General features: G+C 47.7%; 1 protein-coding gene across 3 annotated transcripts in view; it reads right to left on the reverse strand.

Annotated features, from left to right (window-relative positions):
• The window catches only part of LOC136114527 (homer protein homolog 1-like), a 99,507-nt gene extending 79,906 nt beyond the window's left edge, over positions 1-19,601 (reverse strand). For 2 of the 3 annotated variants that reach the window (XM_065859899.1, XM_065859902.2), the window contains exon 1: positions 18,872-19,601. In XM_065859899.1, the coding sequence (XP_065715971.1) occupies positions 18,872-18,876 (5 nt within the window). In that variant the 5' untranslated portion in view covers positions 18,877-19,601. Of the gene's footprint in view, positions 1-16,177; positions 16,299-18,871 lie in introns of all 3 variants that reach the window. The other variant, XM_065859900.1, reaches the window with a different exon arrangement.
• Positions 19,602-20,320: the final 719 nt, after the last annotated feature.

Raw genomic sequence — 20,320 nt, forward strand, 5'->3', positions numbered from 1 at the left:
TGGAGGAGCCGACTAGGAGAGGTGCACTGCTGGATCTCATCCTCACTAACAAAGAGGGTCTGGTCAAAGCAGTAAAGGTTGAGGTCTGCCTGGGTTGCAGTGACCACGAGATGGTGGAGTTCAGCATCTTGTGTGGCAGGAACAGAACAGCAAGTAGAATTGCAACACTGGACTTTAGCAGGGCTAACTTTGGCCTTTTCAAGCAATTGCTGGGGGAAATCCCATGGGCAAGACTGCTTGAAGGAAAAGGGGCCCAAGAGAGCTGGATCACATTCAGAGATTGCTTCTTCCATGCTCAGGATCAGAGCATCCCCACACGTAGGAAGTCGAGGAAGGGAGCCAGGAGGCCTGTGTGGTTGAATAGGGATCTGTTGGGTATGCTCAAGCAGAAGAGGAGAGTTTACAGGTCATGGAAGCAGGGGCTGGCCACTTGGGAGGAATATAAGGCTGTTGTTAGAGGATGTAGGAAGGCAGCTAGGACAGCCATGGCCTCCTTAGAATTACAGCTGGCGAGAGGGGTCAAGGACAGCAAAAAGAACTTTTTCAAATACATAGCAGATAAAACTAATACCAGAGGCAATGTAGGCCCACTGATGAATGAGGTGGGTGCCCTGGTGATAGAAGGCACAGAGAAGGCAGAGTTACTGAATGCCTTCTTTGTCTACTCTGCTGGAGGCTGTCCTGAGGAGCCCCGTACCGCTGAGACCCAAGAGGAAGGCAGGACAATGGAGGAGTTTGCCTCGGTTGATGAGGACTGGGTTAGGGAGCAATTAAATAGTCTGGACATCCATAAATCCATGGGTCCAGATGGGATGCATCCACGGGTGCTGAGGGAGCTGGCTGAAGTCATTGCTAGACCGCTCTCCATCATTTTTGCTAAGTCTTGGGAAATGGGAGAGGTGCCCGAGGATTGGAGGAAAGCAAATGTCACTCCAGTCTTCAAAAAGGGCAAGAAGGAGGACCCGGGTAATTATAGACCGGTCAGCCACACCTCTGTCCCTGGGAAAGTAATGGAACAGCTTATCCTTGGTGTCATCTCAAGGCATATCAGGGATAAGAGGGTCATTAGGGGCAGTCAGCATGGCTTTACCAAGGGTAAGTCATGCTTGACCAACCTCATAGCCTTTTATGAGAATGTAACAAGGTGGATGGATGATGGCAGAGCGGTGGATGTGGTCTACCTTGACTTCAGTAAAGCCTTTGACACAGTCTCTCACAGCATCCTCACAGCTCAGTTGAGGAGGTGTGGTCTAGACAATAGAGTAGTGAGGTGGGTTGCAAACTGGCTTAAAGAGAGAGGCCAGAGAATGGTGGTCAATGGTGCGGAGTCCAGTTGGAGGCCAGTATCTAGTGGAGTGCCTCAGGGGTCAGTACTGGGCCAATATTATTCAATATATTAATTAACGATTTGGACGAGGGAATTGAGTGTACTATCAGCAAGTTTGCTGATGACACTAAGCTGGGAAGAGTGGCTGACACGCCAGAAGGCTGTGCTGCCATCCAGCGGGACCTGGACAGGCTGGAGAGTTGGGCAGGGAATAACCTGATGAAATTTAACAAGGGAAAGTGTAGAGTCCTGCATCTGGGCAGGAACAACCCCAGGTTCCAGTATAGGTTGGGAAATTACATATTAGAGAGCAGTGTAGGGGAAAGGGACCTGGGGGTCCTGGTGGACAACAGGATGACCATGAGCCAGCACTGTGCCCTTGTGGCCAGGAAGGCCAATGGTATCGTCGGGTGTATTACAAGGAGGGTGTAAGTAGATCGAGAGAGGTCCTCCTTCCCCTCTACTCTGCCCTGGTGAGACCCCATCTGGAATATTGTGTCCAGTTCTGGGCCCCTCAGTTCCAGAAGGACAGGGAACTGCTGGAGAGGGTCCAGCATAGGGCAACAAAGATGATTAAGGGAGTGGAGCACCTCCCTTATGAAGAAAGGCTGAGGGAGCTGGGTCTCTTTAGTTTGGAGAAGAGGAGACTGAGGGGTGACCTTATTAATGTTTATAAATATATAAAGGGTGAGTGCCATGAGAATGGAGCCAGGCTCTTCTCAGTGGCAAACAATGATAGGACAAGGAGTAATGAGATCAAGCTGAAACACAAGAGGTTCCACTTAAATTTGAGAAAGAACTTCTTCTCAGTGAGGGTGACAGAGCACTGGAACAGGCTGCCCAGGGGGGTTGTGGAGTCTCCTTCCCTGGAGACATTCAAAGCCCGCCTGGACACATTCCTGTGCGACCTCACCTAGGCGTTCCTGCTCCAGTAGGGGGATTGGACTAGATGATCTTTCGAGGTCCCTTCCAATCCCAAACATACTGTGATACTGTGGTGAGGGGAAAGTGAACTGTTGCTTGACAAACTTAATTTCATCCTACGATGAGGTTACCCACCTAGTTGACCAAGGGAAGCCTGTCGATGTCATCTTTTTGGATTTCAGTAAAGCCTTCGATACTGTCTCTCACAGTATCCTCCTGAGCAAAATATCCAGCATACAGGTAGATAAACACAATACAGTGGGTGAACAATTGGCTGATGGGCCAGGCTCAAAGGGTTCTAGTAAATGGGGTTATATCAGGCTGGCGACCAGTCACTAGCAGGGTTCCGCAGGGATCCATCTTAGGGCAAGCACTCTTCAATGTCTTTATAAATGACTTGGACACAGGACTTGTGGGATTGCTTAGTAAGTTTGCTGATGACACAAAATTGGGAGGACCTGTGGACACTCTTGAGGGCAGTGAGGCCCTGCAGAAATATCTGGACTAACTGGAGAACTGGGCAATCACCAACCGCATGAAGTTCAACAAGGGCAAGTGCTGGATTTTGCACCTGGGACATGGCAACCCTGGTTGTACATCCAGACTGGGGGACAAGAGGCTGGAGACCAGTTCTGCGGAGAGGGATCTGGGGGTGAGAGCAAGTTGAATGTGAGCCAACAGTGTGCCCTGGCAGCCAAGAGGGCCACCCATTTCCTGGGGTGCATCATGCACAGCATTGCCAGCTGGTCGAGGGAGATGATTGTCCCACTCTACTCTGCACTGGTGCAGCCTCACCTGGAGTACTATGTGCAATTCTGGGCGCCACAGTATAAAAAAGAGATTAAACTACTGGAGAGTGTCCAGAAGATGGCTACGAAGTTGGTGAAGGGTTTGGAAAGGAAGCCATATGAGGAGCAGTTAAAGTCACTGTGTTTGTTCAGCCTGGAGGAGATTAAGGAGAGACCTCATTGCAGTCTACAGCTTCCTCACAAGGGGAGAAGGAAGCGTAGACAGTAAACTCTTCTCTCTGGCGACCAATGACAAAACTCGAGGGAATGACAGGAAGATGTACCAGGGGAGGTTTAGGTTAGACATTAGGAGAAGCTTCTTCACACAGAGGGTAGTGGAGCACTGGAACAAGCTCCTCAGGGAGGTAGTCATGGCCCCAAGCCTGACAATATTCAAGAAGAGACTAGACAACGCCCTCAGACACATGGTGCGAACTGTGGAGTTGTCATATGCAGGGACAGGAGTTGAACTTAATGATCCTGGTGGGTCCCTTCCAATTCAGGATATTCTATGATTTTATGATTCAAGGCTGGCATGAAGTAGCTATGGACTGTAAACAATGTCTACAGCTAAACAAAACAAAGGCCTGTCTGAGGTCAGTGAAAGGATCCAATGAGAAGCAAGAAGACCCAAGTCTCAAATATTACTGTTGGACTGAATCATAGAATAGTTTGGGTTGGAAGGGACCTTCAAAGGCCATCTAGTCCAACCCCCCTTCAATAAGCAGGGACATCTTCAACTAGATCAGGTTGTTCAGAGGCCCATCCAGACTAGCCTTGAATGTTTCCAGGGACAGAGCATCTACCACCTCTCTCTGAGCAACCTGTTCCAGAGTTTCACCACCCTCACTGTAAAAAATTTCTTCCTCATGTCTAGCCTGAATCTCCCCTCTTTTAGTTTAAAACCATTACCCCTTGTCCTGTCATAACATGCCCTGCTAAAGTCTGTCCCCATCTTTCTTATAGGCCCCTTTTAAGTACTGAAATGCTGCAGTAAGGTCTCCCTGGAGCCTTTTCTTCTACAGGCTGAACAACCCCAGCACTCTCGGCCTTTCCTCATAGGAGAGGTGCTCCAGCCTTCTGATCATCTTGGTGGCCCTCCTCTGGACCTGCTTGAGCAGGTCCATGTCTATCTTGCACTGAGAACCCCAGAGCTGAATGCAGTACTCCAGCTAGGGTTTCACCAGAGCAGAGCAGAGGGGCAGAATCACCTCCCTTGACCTGCTGGCCATATTTGTTTTGATGCAGCCCAATATATGATTGGCCTTCTGGGCTGCCAACACACATTGCCAGCTCATGTCCAGTCTCTCATCCACCAGTACCTCCAATGCCTTCTCCGCATGGCTGTTCTCAATCCCTTCATCCCCCAGCCTGTACTGATACCTAGGGTTGCCCTGACCCAGGTGCAGGACCTTGCACTTGGCCTTGTTGAACCTCATGAGGTTCACATGGGCCCACTTCTCAAGCTTGTCCAGGTCCCTCTGGATGGCATCCTGTCCCTCAGGTGTGTCGAATGCACCACTCAGCTTAGTGTCATATGCAAACTTGCTGAGGGTGCACTTGATCCCACTGTCTATGTCATTGATGAAGATATTAAACAGTACTGGTCCCAGTACGGATGCCTGAGGGACATCACTTGTCACCAGTGTCCATCCAGACATTGTGCCATTGACCACTACTCTCTGAGTGCGACCATCCAGCCAGTTCTTCATCCACCGAACAGTCGACCCATCAAATCCATACTTCTCCAATTTAGAGAGAACCATGTTGTGGGGGATCCTGTCAAAGGCCTTAGACAAGTCCAGATAGATGACATCCATAGCTCTTCCTTTGTCCACTGATGTAGTTACTCTATCGTAGAAGACCACTAGGCTGGTCAGGTAGGACTTGCCCTTGATGAAGCCATGCTGACTGTCTGGAATCACCTCTCTGTCCTCCATGTGCCTTAGCATAGCTTCTAGGAGGATCTGTTCCATGATCTTCCCAGGCACAGAGGTGAGACTGACAGGTTGGTAGTTCCTGGGGTCCTCCTTTCTACCCTTTTTAAAAATGGGTGTGATGTTTCCCTTTTTCCAGTCACCAGGGAATTCACCTGACTGCCATGACTTCTCAAATACCTTGGAGAGTGGCTTGAAATCTACATCAGCCAATTCCCTCAAGACTCTGGGATGCATCTCATCAGGTCCCATAGACTTACGTATGTTCAGGTTCCTCAAGTGGTCACAAACCAGATCCTCACTTACAGTGGGAGGGACTTTGCCCCCCCAGTTCATTTTCAACTCGAGAAGTGTGGGAAGAGAGCTTGAATCATGGTGTGAAAGATGGATAAATAGTCTGTAAGGGTATAATTACCCAGGGACTTCTATGCTCAGCTTGGCACCTCTGCCAAGGCACTCAGCTCGAGCCAGCCCTGCTGCTGTACGACTCCATTAAATTATTTATTTCTACAGACTCTGATGCCTGAGAGTTTGCTTCAAGAGACCTAGGATCCCATCCTCATGGCCAATGAACTTCGATGCCTGAGAGCTCACTTTGAGAGAACTAGAATCCAGACATCAGAGCAACCTGGCACCAGACCACTAGATGGGAGGTAAGCAGGTTGAGATGCAGAATCATGAAACTTTGAAATCCTAGCCAAGTGATTTAAAGAATTGAGTGTGCACATATAATCCTTTGGCCATAAACACATATAATCCCTTAACTGTTTTCCCTTACCCTCTGTTTCTTTGACATGAACCATTGATCTGGGGCTAAGTTTGGATCCAGATGTGCCTAGACTCCTCTCTGAGAAGAAGTTTAGAAAGTGAGGGGGTCCATTCTGAACCTTGTGACCCAACGGGAGGGCTTCCCTCTACCCTTTTGCATCTTTTCCCCATAGAAATAACTCTAACCCTAACTCTCACCTGATTCTGCTTGATATATTTCCTCAATGCAGTAAGTAATAGAGTGAACCTTGCCATGAAAGAAGAAGTTCATGGTATGGAATACTTCTGTTGGCCAGCTTGGGTCAGCTGTCCTGGATACACTCCTCCCCAAATTATACACCTGCTTACTTGCATAACATGGGAAACTGAGGAACATCCTTGGTTTCCATAGCAAAAAGTATCAACATCAGGTTTCCCAGCATTTTCTGCATACCAGAAGCTAAAGAAACAGCAGTTGTGGAGAAGAGAATCAATTATATCCCTGCTGACGAAACTGGGGACTCTGCATCCCGAATGCTTTAAAGAAATGCATTTGACTAACTCCCCATCCTTCAACAAGGGTAAGAGCTAGGAGTGGATCAACCAGTAACAGCCATTTTCCCCTATCTGACAAAAAATAAATTAAAATACTTATTTTAGGTAACTACAATGCTAATAAATACATCCTAAAATACTCATCTTCCACAATATTCTCTAGCCAGCTTAAGAACCCTAGTATTCTAAATCTGCCATCTCAAACTGATATATATCATAATCATCTTTATGAAGATAACATACTAAATATAGGTCAAGAAAAGTGAAGGCAAGCTAAAGTCCTTAGAAAAAGACACCTTGATTAACGTGACATGACAGAGACAAGCACATCTTGCAGAAACTTTGCTGAATGATGAGGAATTACAAGGTAAAGAGTGAAGGGAAAAGGTAGTAAGATTAATTTGTATATTTGTCCACAGCACAGAAGACCATAAAATAGTTACAGAGAGACAAGTCATTAATAAACCAGGAATTAATCCAAGAGATTAAGTTTAACAGGACACCAAATTCTCAACCTTACCAGAATTCATGGCTGTGCAGTCCACATACTACTTGTAGCATGAAATGTATTCATTCCCGCCTGAGCAATGACTGCATCATAGTCCGCAAATACTAACCTCTAATTCCCCTGCTAGAAAGCAAAAAGTGGTACCAACAACCAGTAAAATAAGGTGATGGTTTGCAGCTTTCAACACAGACTTTACCTGATCAACATATAAAATAACCTGGACTACCAAGACACATCCTGAGTATTTCTACTTAAGATCTATTTCTTAAGGATTTTTAATACAATCAAACCTCTGCTCAAAGACAATCAATTGCACAAAACTGACAAATTTAGTGTTCCTCAACAGTGGCAATACAAAAGAGACACATTTTGAACCCAACAGAAAGGCCCACACAAAATAGGAACTTGTCTTCATGCAACAGGGATGAGGAACTAGGAGAGAGGGGGAGAATCATAGAATCATAAAATCATCAAATCATTTCAGTTGGAATAGACCCACAAGATCATCGAGTCCAACCATAACCTAACTCTAGCACTAAATCATTTATCTAAGAACCTCATCTATGCGCCTTTTAAGCAACTCCAGGGATGATGACTCAACCGCTTCCCTGGGTGGCCTGTTCCACTGCTTCACAATCCTTTCCGTGAAGAATTTTTTCCTAATATCGAGCTTGTCCAGGTCCCTCTGCATGGCATCATGTCCCTCAGGCATGTCAACTGCACCATTCAGCTTGGTGTCATCCACAAACTTGCTGAGGGTGCGCTCCGTAGTGACAGGACTCATCCTGGGGGGATGGGGTTGTCGCCAGCCTGGCTAGAAGGTGAAGTCAGACACAAAAGAGACAAAAGGAATCCTATAAGAAGGTACAAGCCAATGAGCAATGGCCGACACGCGCGTGCAGAGCGCATGGACAGTGCATGCAGCCAATCACGTTACTGTACAGTGCGTGCTTAACCAATCATATTGTTGCAAGGCATGTAGACAGGGCAGCTTCTGGTATAAAGCTAGCTTGGTCGGACAATAAAGTTGAACTCTGTGAACATCATATTGCTGTGTCAGGTTCTGTCTCTCACATGGAAAGCAGCATTTTGGTGACCCCAACGTGATACTTCGTATCGAAGAAGATTGCCGGAAGTGAAGATGCGAGAGGGCCACCGGGCCGGCAAAGGTAAGCCGGGCGCTCGAAGAAAAGTGGAAAGTAGGCCTACAGGGAATCAGGTGGCATGGGAAACGCGGCATCCGCGGAAGAAAAAGCAATAGTGACAAATATTCTGCAGCTGGCTGCACAAACAGGAAGATATTTGGAGAGAGATGTGTTAAAATGTCTCCTGCATTTTGCAAAATGGAAGGGGCGTGTTCGAGCTTTGGACGAGATTTTTTCTCCTGATACATGGGAGGAAATAGGGACTGAACTATGGGAGGCTGTCAAAAGGGGGAGTCACGAGGCTTGCGACCTCGCCGGACCGTGGCGGGAGATCAGGCTGCTGATGGAAGTCTCAGGGGAGCCGGAAGTATGTGCCGTTCCCCAAGAGCTACCCACCGTGAGCTGCCTCCCCTCTGAGAACTCTGAAAAAATCAATGTCGCTGGTATGCCCTGTATCAGACTTGGAGTTTTGGGGAGGCGGCAAGTCACTTATACTGTCTGCGCCCTTTGAGCCATTTCCTGCCTCTGACGATGAACGGCAGCAACCAGCAAGTTTCAACAAGCCAGGACAAGCTAATCCAGCTGATGTGCCTCTGCTGGAGGACTCGATGGATCACCACAACAGACAACAAAATCACCCTGACTTCCAGAAGGAGAGACACATGCAGAGCTTGAAGGACTTGCTGAGACAGCAGGAGATACAGATGCAAGAAGTGTTAAAAGCAATGAAGCGGTTAGATGGTGGTACAAGTAAAACTTTGCGGTTAATAGCATATAAAAAGGTGTCAGATGCAATTAAGGACAGGCTGGAGGCAATTGGCAGGGAATGTGAAAAACGGGGAAAACAGAAACGGGAGGAGGTGGAATTGGACCTCAGTCCTGAGGAGCTCCGAATAAAAAAGGAGCGAATACAAAAATGGGAAAAGCAATGTGTAGAAGATGGGATGTGGTCAATAAGGGAAGCAGATGAATATTTGCGAGCGCGATATGGAAAAGGGTTAGAGACTGGGTCAGCAGATCAGTTCGTGAATGTGCACCGACTCACTGATCCACAGGGAAACACAGGGGAATTTTATAGCAGTGACAGTAATGACAGTTTGGGTGCTGCCCCTGTGCGTCAGGGTAGAGGTATTCCTCGAGATCACTCTTATAATGCAGGGCAACGCTGGCAAGGGGCAATCAGGGATGCAACCATTGAAGGGATTATTTTACCTGGCAGTATTATCTATATGCCAGTGCATATAGATAATAGAGGACAAAGGCAGTGGTCTCCCTTTGACTGGAAAACAGTTAAGCAGTTGCAGAGTGCAGTGATGCAATATGGTATGGATAATAAGCATGTGATGCAGCTAATCCATTTTTCAAGGGGCAAGTACTAACTCCGACAGATATTGGGGCATTGATGGAGTTATTACTTACCCCAACCGGGTATCTGATGTTCTTGGACAAGTGGCAGGGGAAGGTGGAATTGGCAGTATTAGAAAATGTTCATTTAACAGCTGATGATCCATTAAGATTAGCTAGCATGGACCAATTATGCTAGCGTGGACAATATGCGGATGGTGCCACTCCGGCAGCACTTCATCCAAGGATTTTACAGCAAACGCAAGGGCTTGCCCTGGCGGCAGTGAAAGAATTACCAAATACAGGTACTCCTGTGCCACCCTATTCTACAATAAAGCAGGATCCTGGGGAACCCTATATGAAGTTTGTGGACCGTTTAAAAGAAGCTATAGATGCTTCTCCTAACCTGACTCCAGAGGCAAAAGCCACTGTGGGGAAAGATTTGGCCATGATGAATGCAAACACCTAATGACAACAGATATTAGCCGGCTTGGAAAAACTGCTTCTCTGGCAGAGATGGTGGAAGCTTGTACACGGGTACCGATTTTGCAACAGGAGGCAGAGAAAGCAAAAATAGAAAAGCTCGTGCATTTAGAGGAGTTGGTTAAGAACAACTCCGTCTCGGACATTTGGTCCCTTCCACCAGCCCATGGAATACACCTGTTTTTACCATCCAGAAGTAGTCAGGGAAGTGTCATTTGTTACAAGACCTTAGAGCAGTTAATGCAGTAATAAAAGATATGGGGGCACTGCAGCCACGTCTTCCTACCCCAACCATGCTTCCAAAAGATTGGGATATAATTGTCATTGATTTGAAGGATTGTTTTTTCACAGAATCACAGAATGTTAGGGATTGGAAGGGACCTCGAAAGATCATCTAGTCCAATCCCCCTGCCGGAGCAGGAACGCCTAGGTGAGGTTACACAGGAAGGCGTCCAGGCAGGTCTTGAATGCCTCCAGAGTAGGAGACTCCACAACCTCCCTGAGCAGCCTGTTCCACTGTTCTGTTACCCTCACTGAGAAGAAGTTTTTTCTCAAATTTAAGTGGAACCTCTTGTGTTCCAGTTTGTACCCATTACCCCTTGTCCTATCATTGGTTGTCACCGAGAAGAGCCTGGCTCCATCCTTGTGACACTCACCCTTTATATATCTGTAAACACTACTGAGGTCACCCCTCAGTCTCCTCTTCTCCAAGCTAAAGAGACCCAGCTCCCTCAGCCTTTCCTCATACGGGAGATGCTCCACTCCCTTAATCACCTTGGTTGCCCTGCGCTGGACTCTGTCCAGCAGTTCCCTGTCCTTCTTGAACTGAGGGGCCCAGAACTGGACACAATATTCCAGATGGGGTCTCACCAGCGCAGAGTAGAGGGGAAGGAGAACCTCTCTCGACCTACTAACCACCCCCCTTCTAATACACCCCAGGATGCCATTGGCCTTCCTGGCCACAAGGGCACAGTGCTGGCTCATGGTCATCCTGTTATCCACCAGGACCCCCAGGTCCCTTTCCCCTACACTGCTCTCTAATATGTAATTTCCCAACCTATACTGGAACCTGGGGTTGTTCCTGCCCAGATGCAGGACTCTACACTTTCCCTTGTTAAATTTCATCAGGTTATTCCCTGCCCAACTCTCCAGCCTGTCCAGGTCTCGCTGGATGGCAGCACAGCCTTCTGGCGTGTCAGCCACTCCTCCCAGCTTGGTGTCATCAGCAAACTTGCTGATAGTACACTCTATTCCCCATCCAAATCATTGATGAATATATTGAATAATACAGGCCCCAGTACTGACCCTTGAGGCACTCCACTAGATACAGGCCTCTAACTAGATTCCACCCCATTGACCACGACTCTCTGGCTTCTTCCCTTCAACCAGTTCGCAGTCCACCTCACTACCCGATCATCCAGACCACACTCCCTCAATTTAGCTGTGAGGATGCTGTGGGAGACTGTGTCAAATGCCTTACTCAAGTCAAGGTAGAGGACGTCCACTGCTCTGCCATCATCCATCCATCTTGTTATGTCCTCATAAAAGTCAATGAGGTTGGTCAAGCACAACTTCCCTTTGGTGAAGCCATGTTGACTGCCCCTAATGACCCTCTTATCCCTGATATGCTTTAGATGGCACTGAGGATAAGTCATTCCATCACTTTCCCAGGGATGCAGGTGAGGCTGACCAGTCTATAGTTACCCAGGTCCTCCTTCTTGCCCTTACTGAAGACTGGAGTGGCATTTGCTTTCCTCCAGTCCTCAGGCACCTCTCCCGTTTCCCAAGACTTGGCAAAGATGATGGAGAGTGGTCCAGCAATGACCTCAGCCAGCTCCCTCAGCACCCGCAGGTGCATCCCATCCAGACCCATGGATTTATGGATGTCCAGACTATTTAACTGCTCCCTAACCCAGTCCTCATCAACCGAGGCAAACTCCTCCATTGTCCTGACTTCCTCTGGGGCCTCAGCGGTACGGGGCTCCTCAGGACAGCCTCCAGCAGAGTAGACAAAGAAGGCATTCAGTAACTCTGCCTTCTCTGTGTCTTCTATCACCAGGGCACCCACCTCATTCATCAGTGGACCTACATTGCCTCTGGTGTTAGTTTTATCTGCCACGTATTGCAAAAAGCTCTTCCTGTTGTCCTTGATCCCTCTTGCCAGGTTTAATTCTACGGAGGCCTTAGCTTTCCTAGTTGCCTCCCTACACCCTCTGACAACAGCCTTATATTCTCCCCAAGTGGCCAGCCCCTCCTTCCATGATCTATAAACTCTTCCACTTGAGCTTACCCAGCAGCTCCCTGTTTAATCATGCAGGTCTCCTGGCTCCCTTCCTTGACTTCATACGTGTCGGGATGCTCTGATCTTGTGCCTGGTAAAAACAGTCCCTGAACACTAACCAACTATCCTTTACCTTCAAGCCCCTTTACCTTCAAGCAGCCTTGCCCATGGGATTTCCCCTAGCAATTGCCTGAAAAGGCCAAAGTTTGCCTTGCTGAAATCCAGGGTTGCAATTCTGCTTGCTATTCTGCTTCTACCACATGAGATCCTGAACTCCACCATCTCATGGTTGCTGCAACCGAGGCAGCCCTCAACCTTTACCGCTTCAACCAGACCCTCCTTGTTAGTGAGGATGAGGTCCAGCAATGTACCTCTCCTAGTCAGCTCCTCCACCCTTTGCATCAGAAAGTTATCATCATGACACTGGAGGAACTTCCTAGACTATGGCTGGCCGGCCGAGTAGTCCTTCCAACAAACATCAGGGAAGGTAAAATCCCCCACCACAACCAGGGCCTGTGATTGTGAGGCTGCTCTCAGCTGTCTGTAGAAGGCCTCATCAACTTCCTCACCCTGATCTGGTGGACTATAATAGATGCCCACAGTAGTATCACCCTTGCCAGCCTGCCCCTTAACTTTCACCCACAGACTCTCAACTCGCTCCTCATCCGTGCCTGGACAATACTCAATACATTGTAGTTGCTCTCAACTCCACCACTATGCCTGGCTGGCCTGTCTTTCCTGAAAAGGACATAGCCATCCATGACCACATTCCAGTCATGTGTGCTGTCCCACCATGTCTCCGTAATTGCCACTAGGTCATAATCTCCTGCCCTAACACTGGTTTCTAACTCCTCCTGCTTATTCCCCATGCTGCATACATTGGTGTACAGGCATTTCAGAGAGTGAGCTGAGCACTCCGATTTCACCTCAGGGGTATGGGGGGCCTCCCAGCCCTCATGAACTCTAGAGTGATGTCCTACTGATGCAAGCCCAGCTACCACCCCATCCCCCTTTGAGTCTACTTTAAAGCTCTCCAAATGAGCCCTGCTAATTCCTGTCCCATCATCCTTTTGCCCCTGCGAGATAAACTTTTCCCACGTATCGCTGTTTGGACTGGTGTCTTATAAAACCAGCCGTTATCAAAGTACCCAAAGCCCTGCCTGTAGCACCAGTCCTGTAGCCAATTGTTTAGGGATTGGATTTTGCTATTCCCTCCCACATCATCACCCAAAACTGGAAGGAGGGAAGAGAAAAATCACTTGAGCCCCAGACTCTTTTACCATCTGTCCCAAAGCCTTGAAATGTTTTTTCATTCCCGTCAGACTGTGGGATGCAGCTTCCTCCCCATCTGTCTGGAAGATCAGCAGTGGGTAGTAGTCTGTTGGGTGCACCAGGTTGGGGAGCATCCTGGTGATGTTCCTGATCCAGGCTTAAGGTAGACTGCACACTTCCCTACGATGAGGGTCAGCTCTGCAGATTGGGTCCTCTGTCCCTCTCAGAAGGGAATTGCCTGCTACAGTTACCCTTCTTTCTTTCTTATCTGAGGCGGTCTTGTGTCATGTGGTCAACTGCCTCTTTCTATGTGACCTCATAGGTGGGCCTTGCACCACATCCTCACCTACCTCCTCTTCAAGATCCAGGGCCTCAAACCTATTACACCCAGAGGATTGTGAAAAGTTTGCCTTTACTGTTCCAGTGCTTAATCGTCAAGCTCCCACAAAAAGATATCATTGGGTAGTGTTACCTCAGGAAATGAAAAGTTCTCTTACTATTTGTCAATGGCATGTAGATTTGGCTTTGAAGTCGTTTAGGCAACAACACCCTCAGATGATCATCTATCATTATATGGAAGATATCCTTTTGTGCAATGAAAAAGAAATTAGCGAGGATACAATAATTCAGTTGACGAAGCAATTAGGTCAATGGCGTCTGGTTGTGGCACCAGAAAAGGTACAGCGAACTGCACCATGGAAATATTTAGGATATGAGCTAACCCAGGCCATGATTAGACCTCAGAAGCTTACTATGAAAGGAAAGGTAGCAACCCTTCACAATGCAATGAAATTGGTAGGGGACTTGCAGTGGATAAGAAATGTTGTGGGAATTACAAATACAGATTTGCAACTGTTGTTTAGTCTCCTTCGCGGGGGACAAGACCCCCAAGAACCACAGTGCCTGACACCAGAAGCACAAAAAGTGCTTGAGCAAATTGCAAGAAAAATTTCACAGAATACTGCTCAGTGGATAAGATCAGAATTGCCTGTTACTCTTCATGTCTATAATACCAATAAGGAGGTGGCAGGACTTTTGGCCCAGTGGAGTACGGAAGAAAAGGATTCATTGTTAGTATTAGAATGGATATTTCTAAACAATCAAAAACAAAAACATCATTCAGAGGTGGGAAGCCATTGCCCAAGTGGTAGTGAAAGGACTAAGCCGATATCTGACCTTGTCTGGGTCATATGTTGCCAAAATTGTGATCCCCATTTCTCTCAATCTGTTTGAACAGATCCTTCTCAAACATGACGATCTTGCCTTAGCTCTTACCTGGATTCCGGTGCAGGTGGACAATCATTATCCACCGCATCCCATATTTAAAACCAACCTCCCCTTGGAGCCTATGTCAATTGTTAGTGAGCGCCCATTAGATGCAATAACCATTTTCAAAGATGCGAGTAGTCGCTCACGCGAAGCAGGTTTTGTATGGTTTGAGAACGGTCAGTGGCATTCACAAATTGTTGTAGCTGAAGGATCAGTTCAAATTTTAGAGTTGCAAGTGGTGATAGCGGCATTACAAAAATGGCATAACTGCCCAATTAATCTGGTAGCAGATTCTCTTTATGTTGTGGGAGTTGTACGAAGAATACATAGAGCACTTTTGCAGCGAGTTTCCAACTCCTTGTTGTTTGAGGCATTATTAGATTTGTGGAACGTGTTAGATTATAGGACAGTGCCAGTATATATAACGCATATAAAAAGCCACTCTAACCTACCAGGTGGGCTAGTTGAGGGAAACAACATTATAGACAAACTCGTGACAGATGTATCTCCTTTTGAACAAGCCAGACAAGCTCACGAGTTCCATCAGTCCTCAGCATCGCTCCGAAAACAGTTTGCCCTTACCAAGGAACAAGCTTGATCCGTTATCGCAGCTTGTCCTGATTGTGCTCGCATAGTGCCTCTGCAACAAAAGGGAGTAAATACTCAGGGCTTGCAGCCAGGCCAATCACGGCAAACTGATATTACTGAATTTGCACCATTTGGCTGACAAAATTACATTCATGTGTCCATAGATACCTGTTCAGGACTGTTGTGGGCTACAGCTTTGACCTCAGCAAATGCAAAAGCGGTAAAGCGTCATTTATTACAAGCTTTTGCTATCATGGGAGTTCCTACATAGATCAAAACAGATAATGGCCCCACATACTGTTCTGACATACTTGCAACCTTCCTTGTCCAGTGGAAGGTACAACACCTGTTCGGAGTCCCTTATAATTCTACTGGCCAGGCAATTATTGAGCGTGCACACCGCACCTTGAAAAATCTTTTGTCTGTTTTGAAAAAACAAGGGGGAATTAGTGTGGGTCCAGAAGAGGTTATGCACCATATCAAAAATGTCAAAGATTTTTCTGAAAATGTACCTAAGGTTAGCGTGTTTAATCCAATAACACAACAATGGGAAGGTCCTATGTCACTAATAACCTGGGGAAGGGGATATGCTTGTGTTTCTACAGGTAACCATAAAAATTTGTGGATTCCCCCGAAGTGGGTGAGACCTTGGCTAGCTAACAAAGAAGAAACCGACTGCAATGATGACAACCCTTAACCTCAGACCTGTTATCGCTTTTAGCAATGGATGTAGCCAGTGTTGAGCATACTACTTTACAAAACAGAGCAGCGATTAATTTTTTGTTATTGGCCATGGCCACGGTTGTGAAGAGTTTGATTGTATGTGTTGTTTGAACTTAAAAGACCATTCAGAATCTATACATAAAAAGATAAAAAATTTGCAGAACATGAACCAGAAAATAACAGAAGATGTTGGGTTTTTGGGTTGAATGCTTTGTTTGGTTAAAAGGAATATTGAAAACAGGTCTGTTCTTGTTAACTGTAATTGTATTAGTTTTAATGTTCTTACCTTGTATTTTGCACTGTCTTCAGAGCATGATACGGCGTATTGTTAACATCATATTAAATGAAAGAGGGGGAGATGTAGTGACAGGGCTCATCCTGGGGGGATGGGGTTGTCGCCAGCCTGGCTAGAAGGTGAAGTCAGAGACAAAAGAGACAAAAGGAATCCTATAAGAAACTACCAGCCAATGAGCAATCACCGACACACGCGTGCAGAGCGCGTGGACAGTGCATGCAGCCAATCACGTTACTGTATAGCGTGTGCTGTAACCAATCCTATTGTTGCAAGGTGCGTGGACAGGGCAGCTTCTGGTATAAAGCTAGCTCGGTCGGACAATAAAGTTGAACTCTGTGAACATCATATTGGTGTGTCAGGTTCCGTCTCTCACACAGAAAGCAACAGCACTCAATCCCACTGTGTCATTGATGAAGATATTAAACAGTACTGACCCCAATATGGACCCCTGAGCGACACCACTTGTTACTGGTGTCCATCCAGACACTGAGCCACTGACCACTACCCTCTGGATGCGATCATCCTGCCAGTTCCTCAATCCACCAAACAGTCTACCCAGATGGTATACAGCACTAAGCATCTCCCCCATCCCACGTTTTCTGTGTTCTGACCACTGGAATAGGTAAACTCTCCACCAGCCAGGTACTATAAGCTCACTGTACAAGCTTCTGTAGGATAGCAGTACCCATTAAATACTGAATATAGTACACTGACCCTCACGTAGCCAGGTACATGGATTATCAATCATTTTGCAACTTGCTTCCAGAGCACTCAATTTTCAGAACTTAGTAGAGCATCAGAAGACTATTATAACTGCAGTGTTAACAGTCCAGTACATCTCAGTCTATAAATAGTCTGAAATCCATGGGCAATTGCATTTAGATGCTAATACAAAATAGCTACTTAAACAAGACCTCTGCTCTGAACATTTGTAAATGTCTGATACTTAACCGCAGATCCACAGAACTGGTGCTTGATCCTGGCTTGGATGCAGTCACTCACTCTTAGAAAGGAGAAAGCTTATCAGTAACACATACCTACATTGCTGGTTTTGACCACTTAGTTAAAAGACAGTCTATAAAGGAATACTATATTGCAGTACCCCAGTGTGTACTGGCTAATAAGTCTTCAAAATATTTGCAAGTTTTGTCTTCTTGACCTTAACATGCCAAGATACTACTTAAGAGTCATGACACCAACTTTATAACCTTTCTCCAAATAATTTTTATAGTCCTTCAGTATTTAGGATTATTTCCACTCCCTCTACAGATATGGATTTGCACTGTTCATTAAGAAGCTAAAACACTAGCAGTACTGGAGTTCATGAAATGGAGAAAGTACAAAGTTTACTCCTCTTCAGCAGTTATCTGTATTTGTAATATGATATACTTAACTGACATATCTACAAATACAATACTGATTTTAAATAAATGAGATGTTTTCCATTATTTGAATTTTTAAAGCTACATAATTCTGTATCTGCTGTTTTAAGAATATTTCCCAAAACCACTATAACATCATTTAGCATTTTGGTAGGTATTTGAAACACATTATCACTTCCTTGAATATGTAGACAGCTGCAAGCTTGGGTTTATTCTGTTTGGGATTTTTATTTTTTTTTCAAATGAAAGGGAAGACAACAGGAAAATAAAAGCTAGCCTAAGAAGTCATTCCTTCTTACATCATGTACAGTGAGCCCCAGTGACTAGGACAGAGCCAAGGACACAGCTGTTATCACCCTACATGCAAGGAAGTTAATAAATTGGAGAATTCCAAGTATCCTTAACAGTTTGAGGAAAGAGACACTTTTAACTTCCACATTACTATATCAACTTCACATTCGAATTCCTGAATGACCAAAATACAAAGGACATGACTTATAACTTTTATACTCTGAACTATGTCATAAAGTCTTAGAAAACCAGCATCTTGTTAACACATTAGAAGTCTGCCTCCACCTTGCAGTTAGTCAAATTATACTGGGTTTCTGTTACTTTTGAATATGGACATGTTTCCGTTCTATTCAGATGTTAACGGTCAGCACAAGGTTTATTTTTTCATCTCACTATACAAATTACTAAGAATACAACTGTGGAAAGTTTTCACAGGTATCTGTATCACTTTTATAGCTACTAAATTAGATGTGATAAGGTTCATTTTAAAGATTTTATTCATTCTAATTTCCTTACGGTCTCAAGTAGATATCCCAATTCACTTAGGGGACCTGCTGTAAAGTAGATTTCTCTAGAGCCTTCTTTATTACATTGGAAAATTCACACCTTTTTTTATATCCTCTGAAGACTCCAGAAGAGTTAAAATGAGCCTTCGCTGCTCTTCATTTGCACCTTGTCACACTGATCTTAAAGCAGTCGTTTTCAGGACTGACCAGCCCTAAAAGACCAGGGGAAGGTCCTCACGGTGGGGACCTGGAAGCCAAGGCAGCTCTTCCAGCGATCCGATGTGGCTACGGCGGAGGCAAACCTCTGAAGATCACGGTACGCCCTGCTTTTCTTTCATCAGGTTGATGCAAAACATCGATCTCAGTAGGATTCCTGCTCCTTACACACCCAGTCAGTAAAATCACTCGACTCCGTGCGCATTCAGCGGGGCCCGCTTGAACAGCAACAGCTCGCGCGGGCAGCCGCTTCCATCCCCGCGCCCCAGCGGCCCCCGCGACATCCTTACCCCATGGCGGCCGGCGGTGCCGCGTTTCCAGGGCTCTCCTCGCCGCAACGGCAGCTCCACAGCCCCGGGCCGAGCGGAGCCTTCCGCGCGCTAGGGAGCGGCCCCCGCGGGCCGAGCTCCCATGGCCGCCGGCCTCGCCAGGCGCCCGCGGGCAGCGGCTCCGGCCTTCGGGTGAGCGGCAACGGCGGCTCCGGGGGCAGATGGGTCCCCTCCTGCGGGCGGACGTGGAGGCGCTTCTCCGCGAGGGGCTTGCGGCGGCTGCAGCGCTTCTCGCCGGGAGGCGAGCGGCTGCCGAAGGCTCCGTGCGACTCAGAGGCGGAGAGGGATGGAGCAGGAGGTGCGCGCAGGGCTCCACGCCGCTGGTCCCCCTAGCACCACCCCCAGCAGCGAGGCGGTCACTAATGCATTCTCCCGAGGAGGCAGAGCGAACCGCGGCACCGGCTCTGGCATTTGGCTCCCGGCACCGAGGCGCCGCGCTCCCCGGATCCGCCCACTCCCGACTAGAGAGATGCGGAGTGCCGCTCCTCCTTCCCGCGGCGGCGAGTCTGCTGCTCGCCGTCACGCCTTCTTCTACGGCGAGCGGGCGGATATCGTCCTGAGGGGCGGCGGGTCGGTCACTGCCAGTGGGAGGGGCCGTCGAGCCCGCGCTCCTCTGCGGCGGGGCCGCGGGTTCAGCACTGCCGGTGGGACGGAGGAAAGAAGGGAGCTTCGTGCGAGGCGGTGACCGCCTGCTCTGACGGTCTCGAGCCACTGTCTCTGTACATTTGCATCCTCCGCCCCACGCCTCCGCCCGCCCATCCCCTCGCGGTGGGCAGGCGCAGACGCCACGTCGGGAAGGGAAAGGCCCTACAGTCCACCGCACACGCTGTCACGAGCAACCAGCTCGCTACTGCTCTCGACTGCTACTGCTCTCGACTGCACCTGCTCACTGTGCCTCCATCCTCCACCCGGGGAGCTTTAAATAGCACATGTCACCGCGCTCCCCTACGCACTGATGTCACGCACCGTTCCTGGCGCTGACATCACCGGGATGCGGGGGATGATGTCAGAGTGGTCCACGACGCCGGAAGCGCTTACATAATTGGGAATGGCGGCTGGGAAGGGGAGTTTGGGGCCCGCCGCGGTGTGGTGCTCGGGTCGCTTCCTCCTGCCCCCGCCCCCTGCGGCGCTATCTCCACGGCAACGCACCGGGTGCCGCTGAAGCAGCAGTGTGTTCTTCGGTCGACGGGGAGACCCGGATGTAAACTCCTGCGGAAGGCGGCTGCGGCAACTTTCCAGCCCTCTGCCCCGGGCAGGGTGCCCGACTCCAGAGGCAGCTGGTCCCGTGTCCGAAACACATGCCTGCTTCCCCCTGTTTTGCAAACACTTCAAACTCGACAGCATTACTAGCTAAACAGGAAAGAAACACAGCAGACATTCTAAAATTGGGGGAAAAAAAGTAGATTCTAG

The sequence above is a fragment of the Patagioenas fasciata genome, chromosome W (genome assembly GCF_037038585.1).
Source record: "Patagioenas fasciata isolate bPatFas1 chromosome W, bPatFas1.hap1, whole genome shotgun sequence".
Lineage (NCBI taxonomy): Eukaryota > Metazoa > Chordata > Aves > Columbiformes > Columbidae > Patagioenas > Patagioenas fasciata.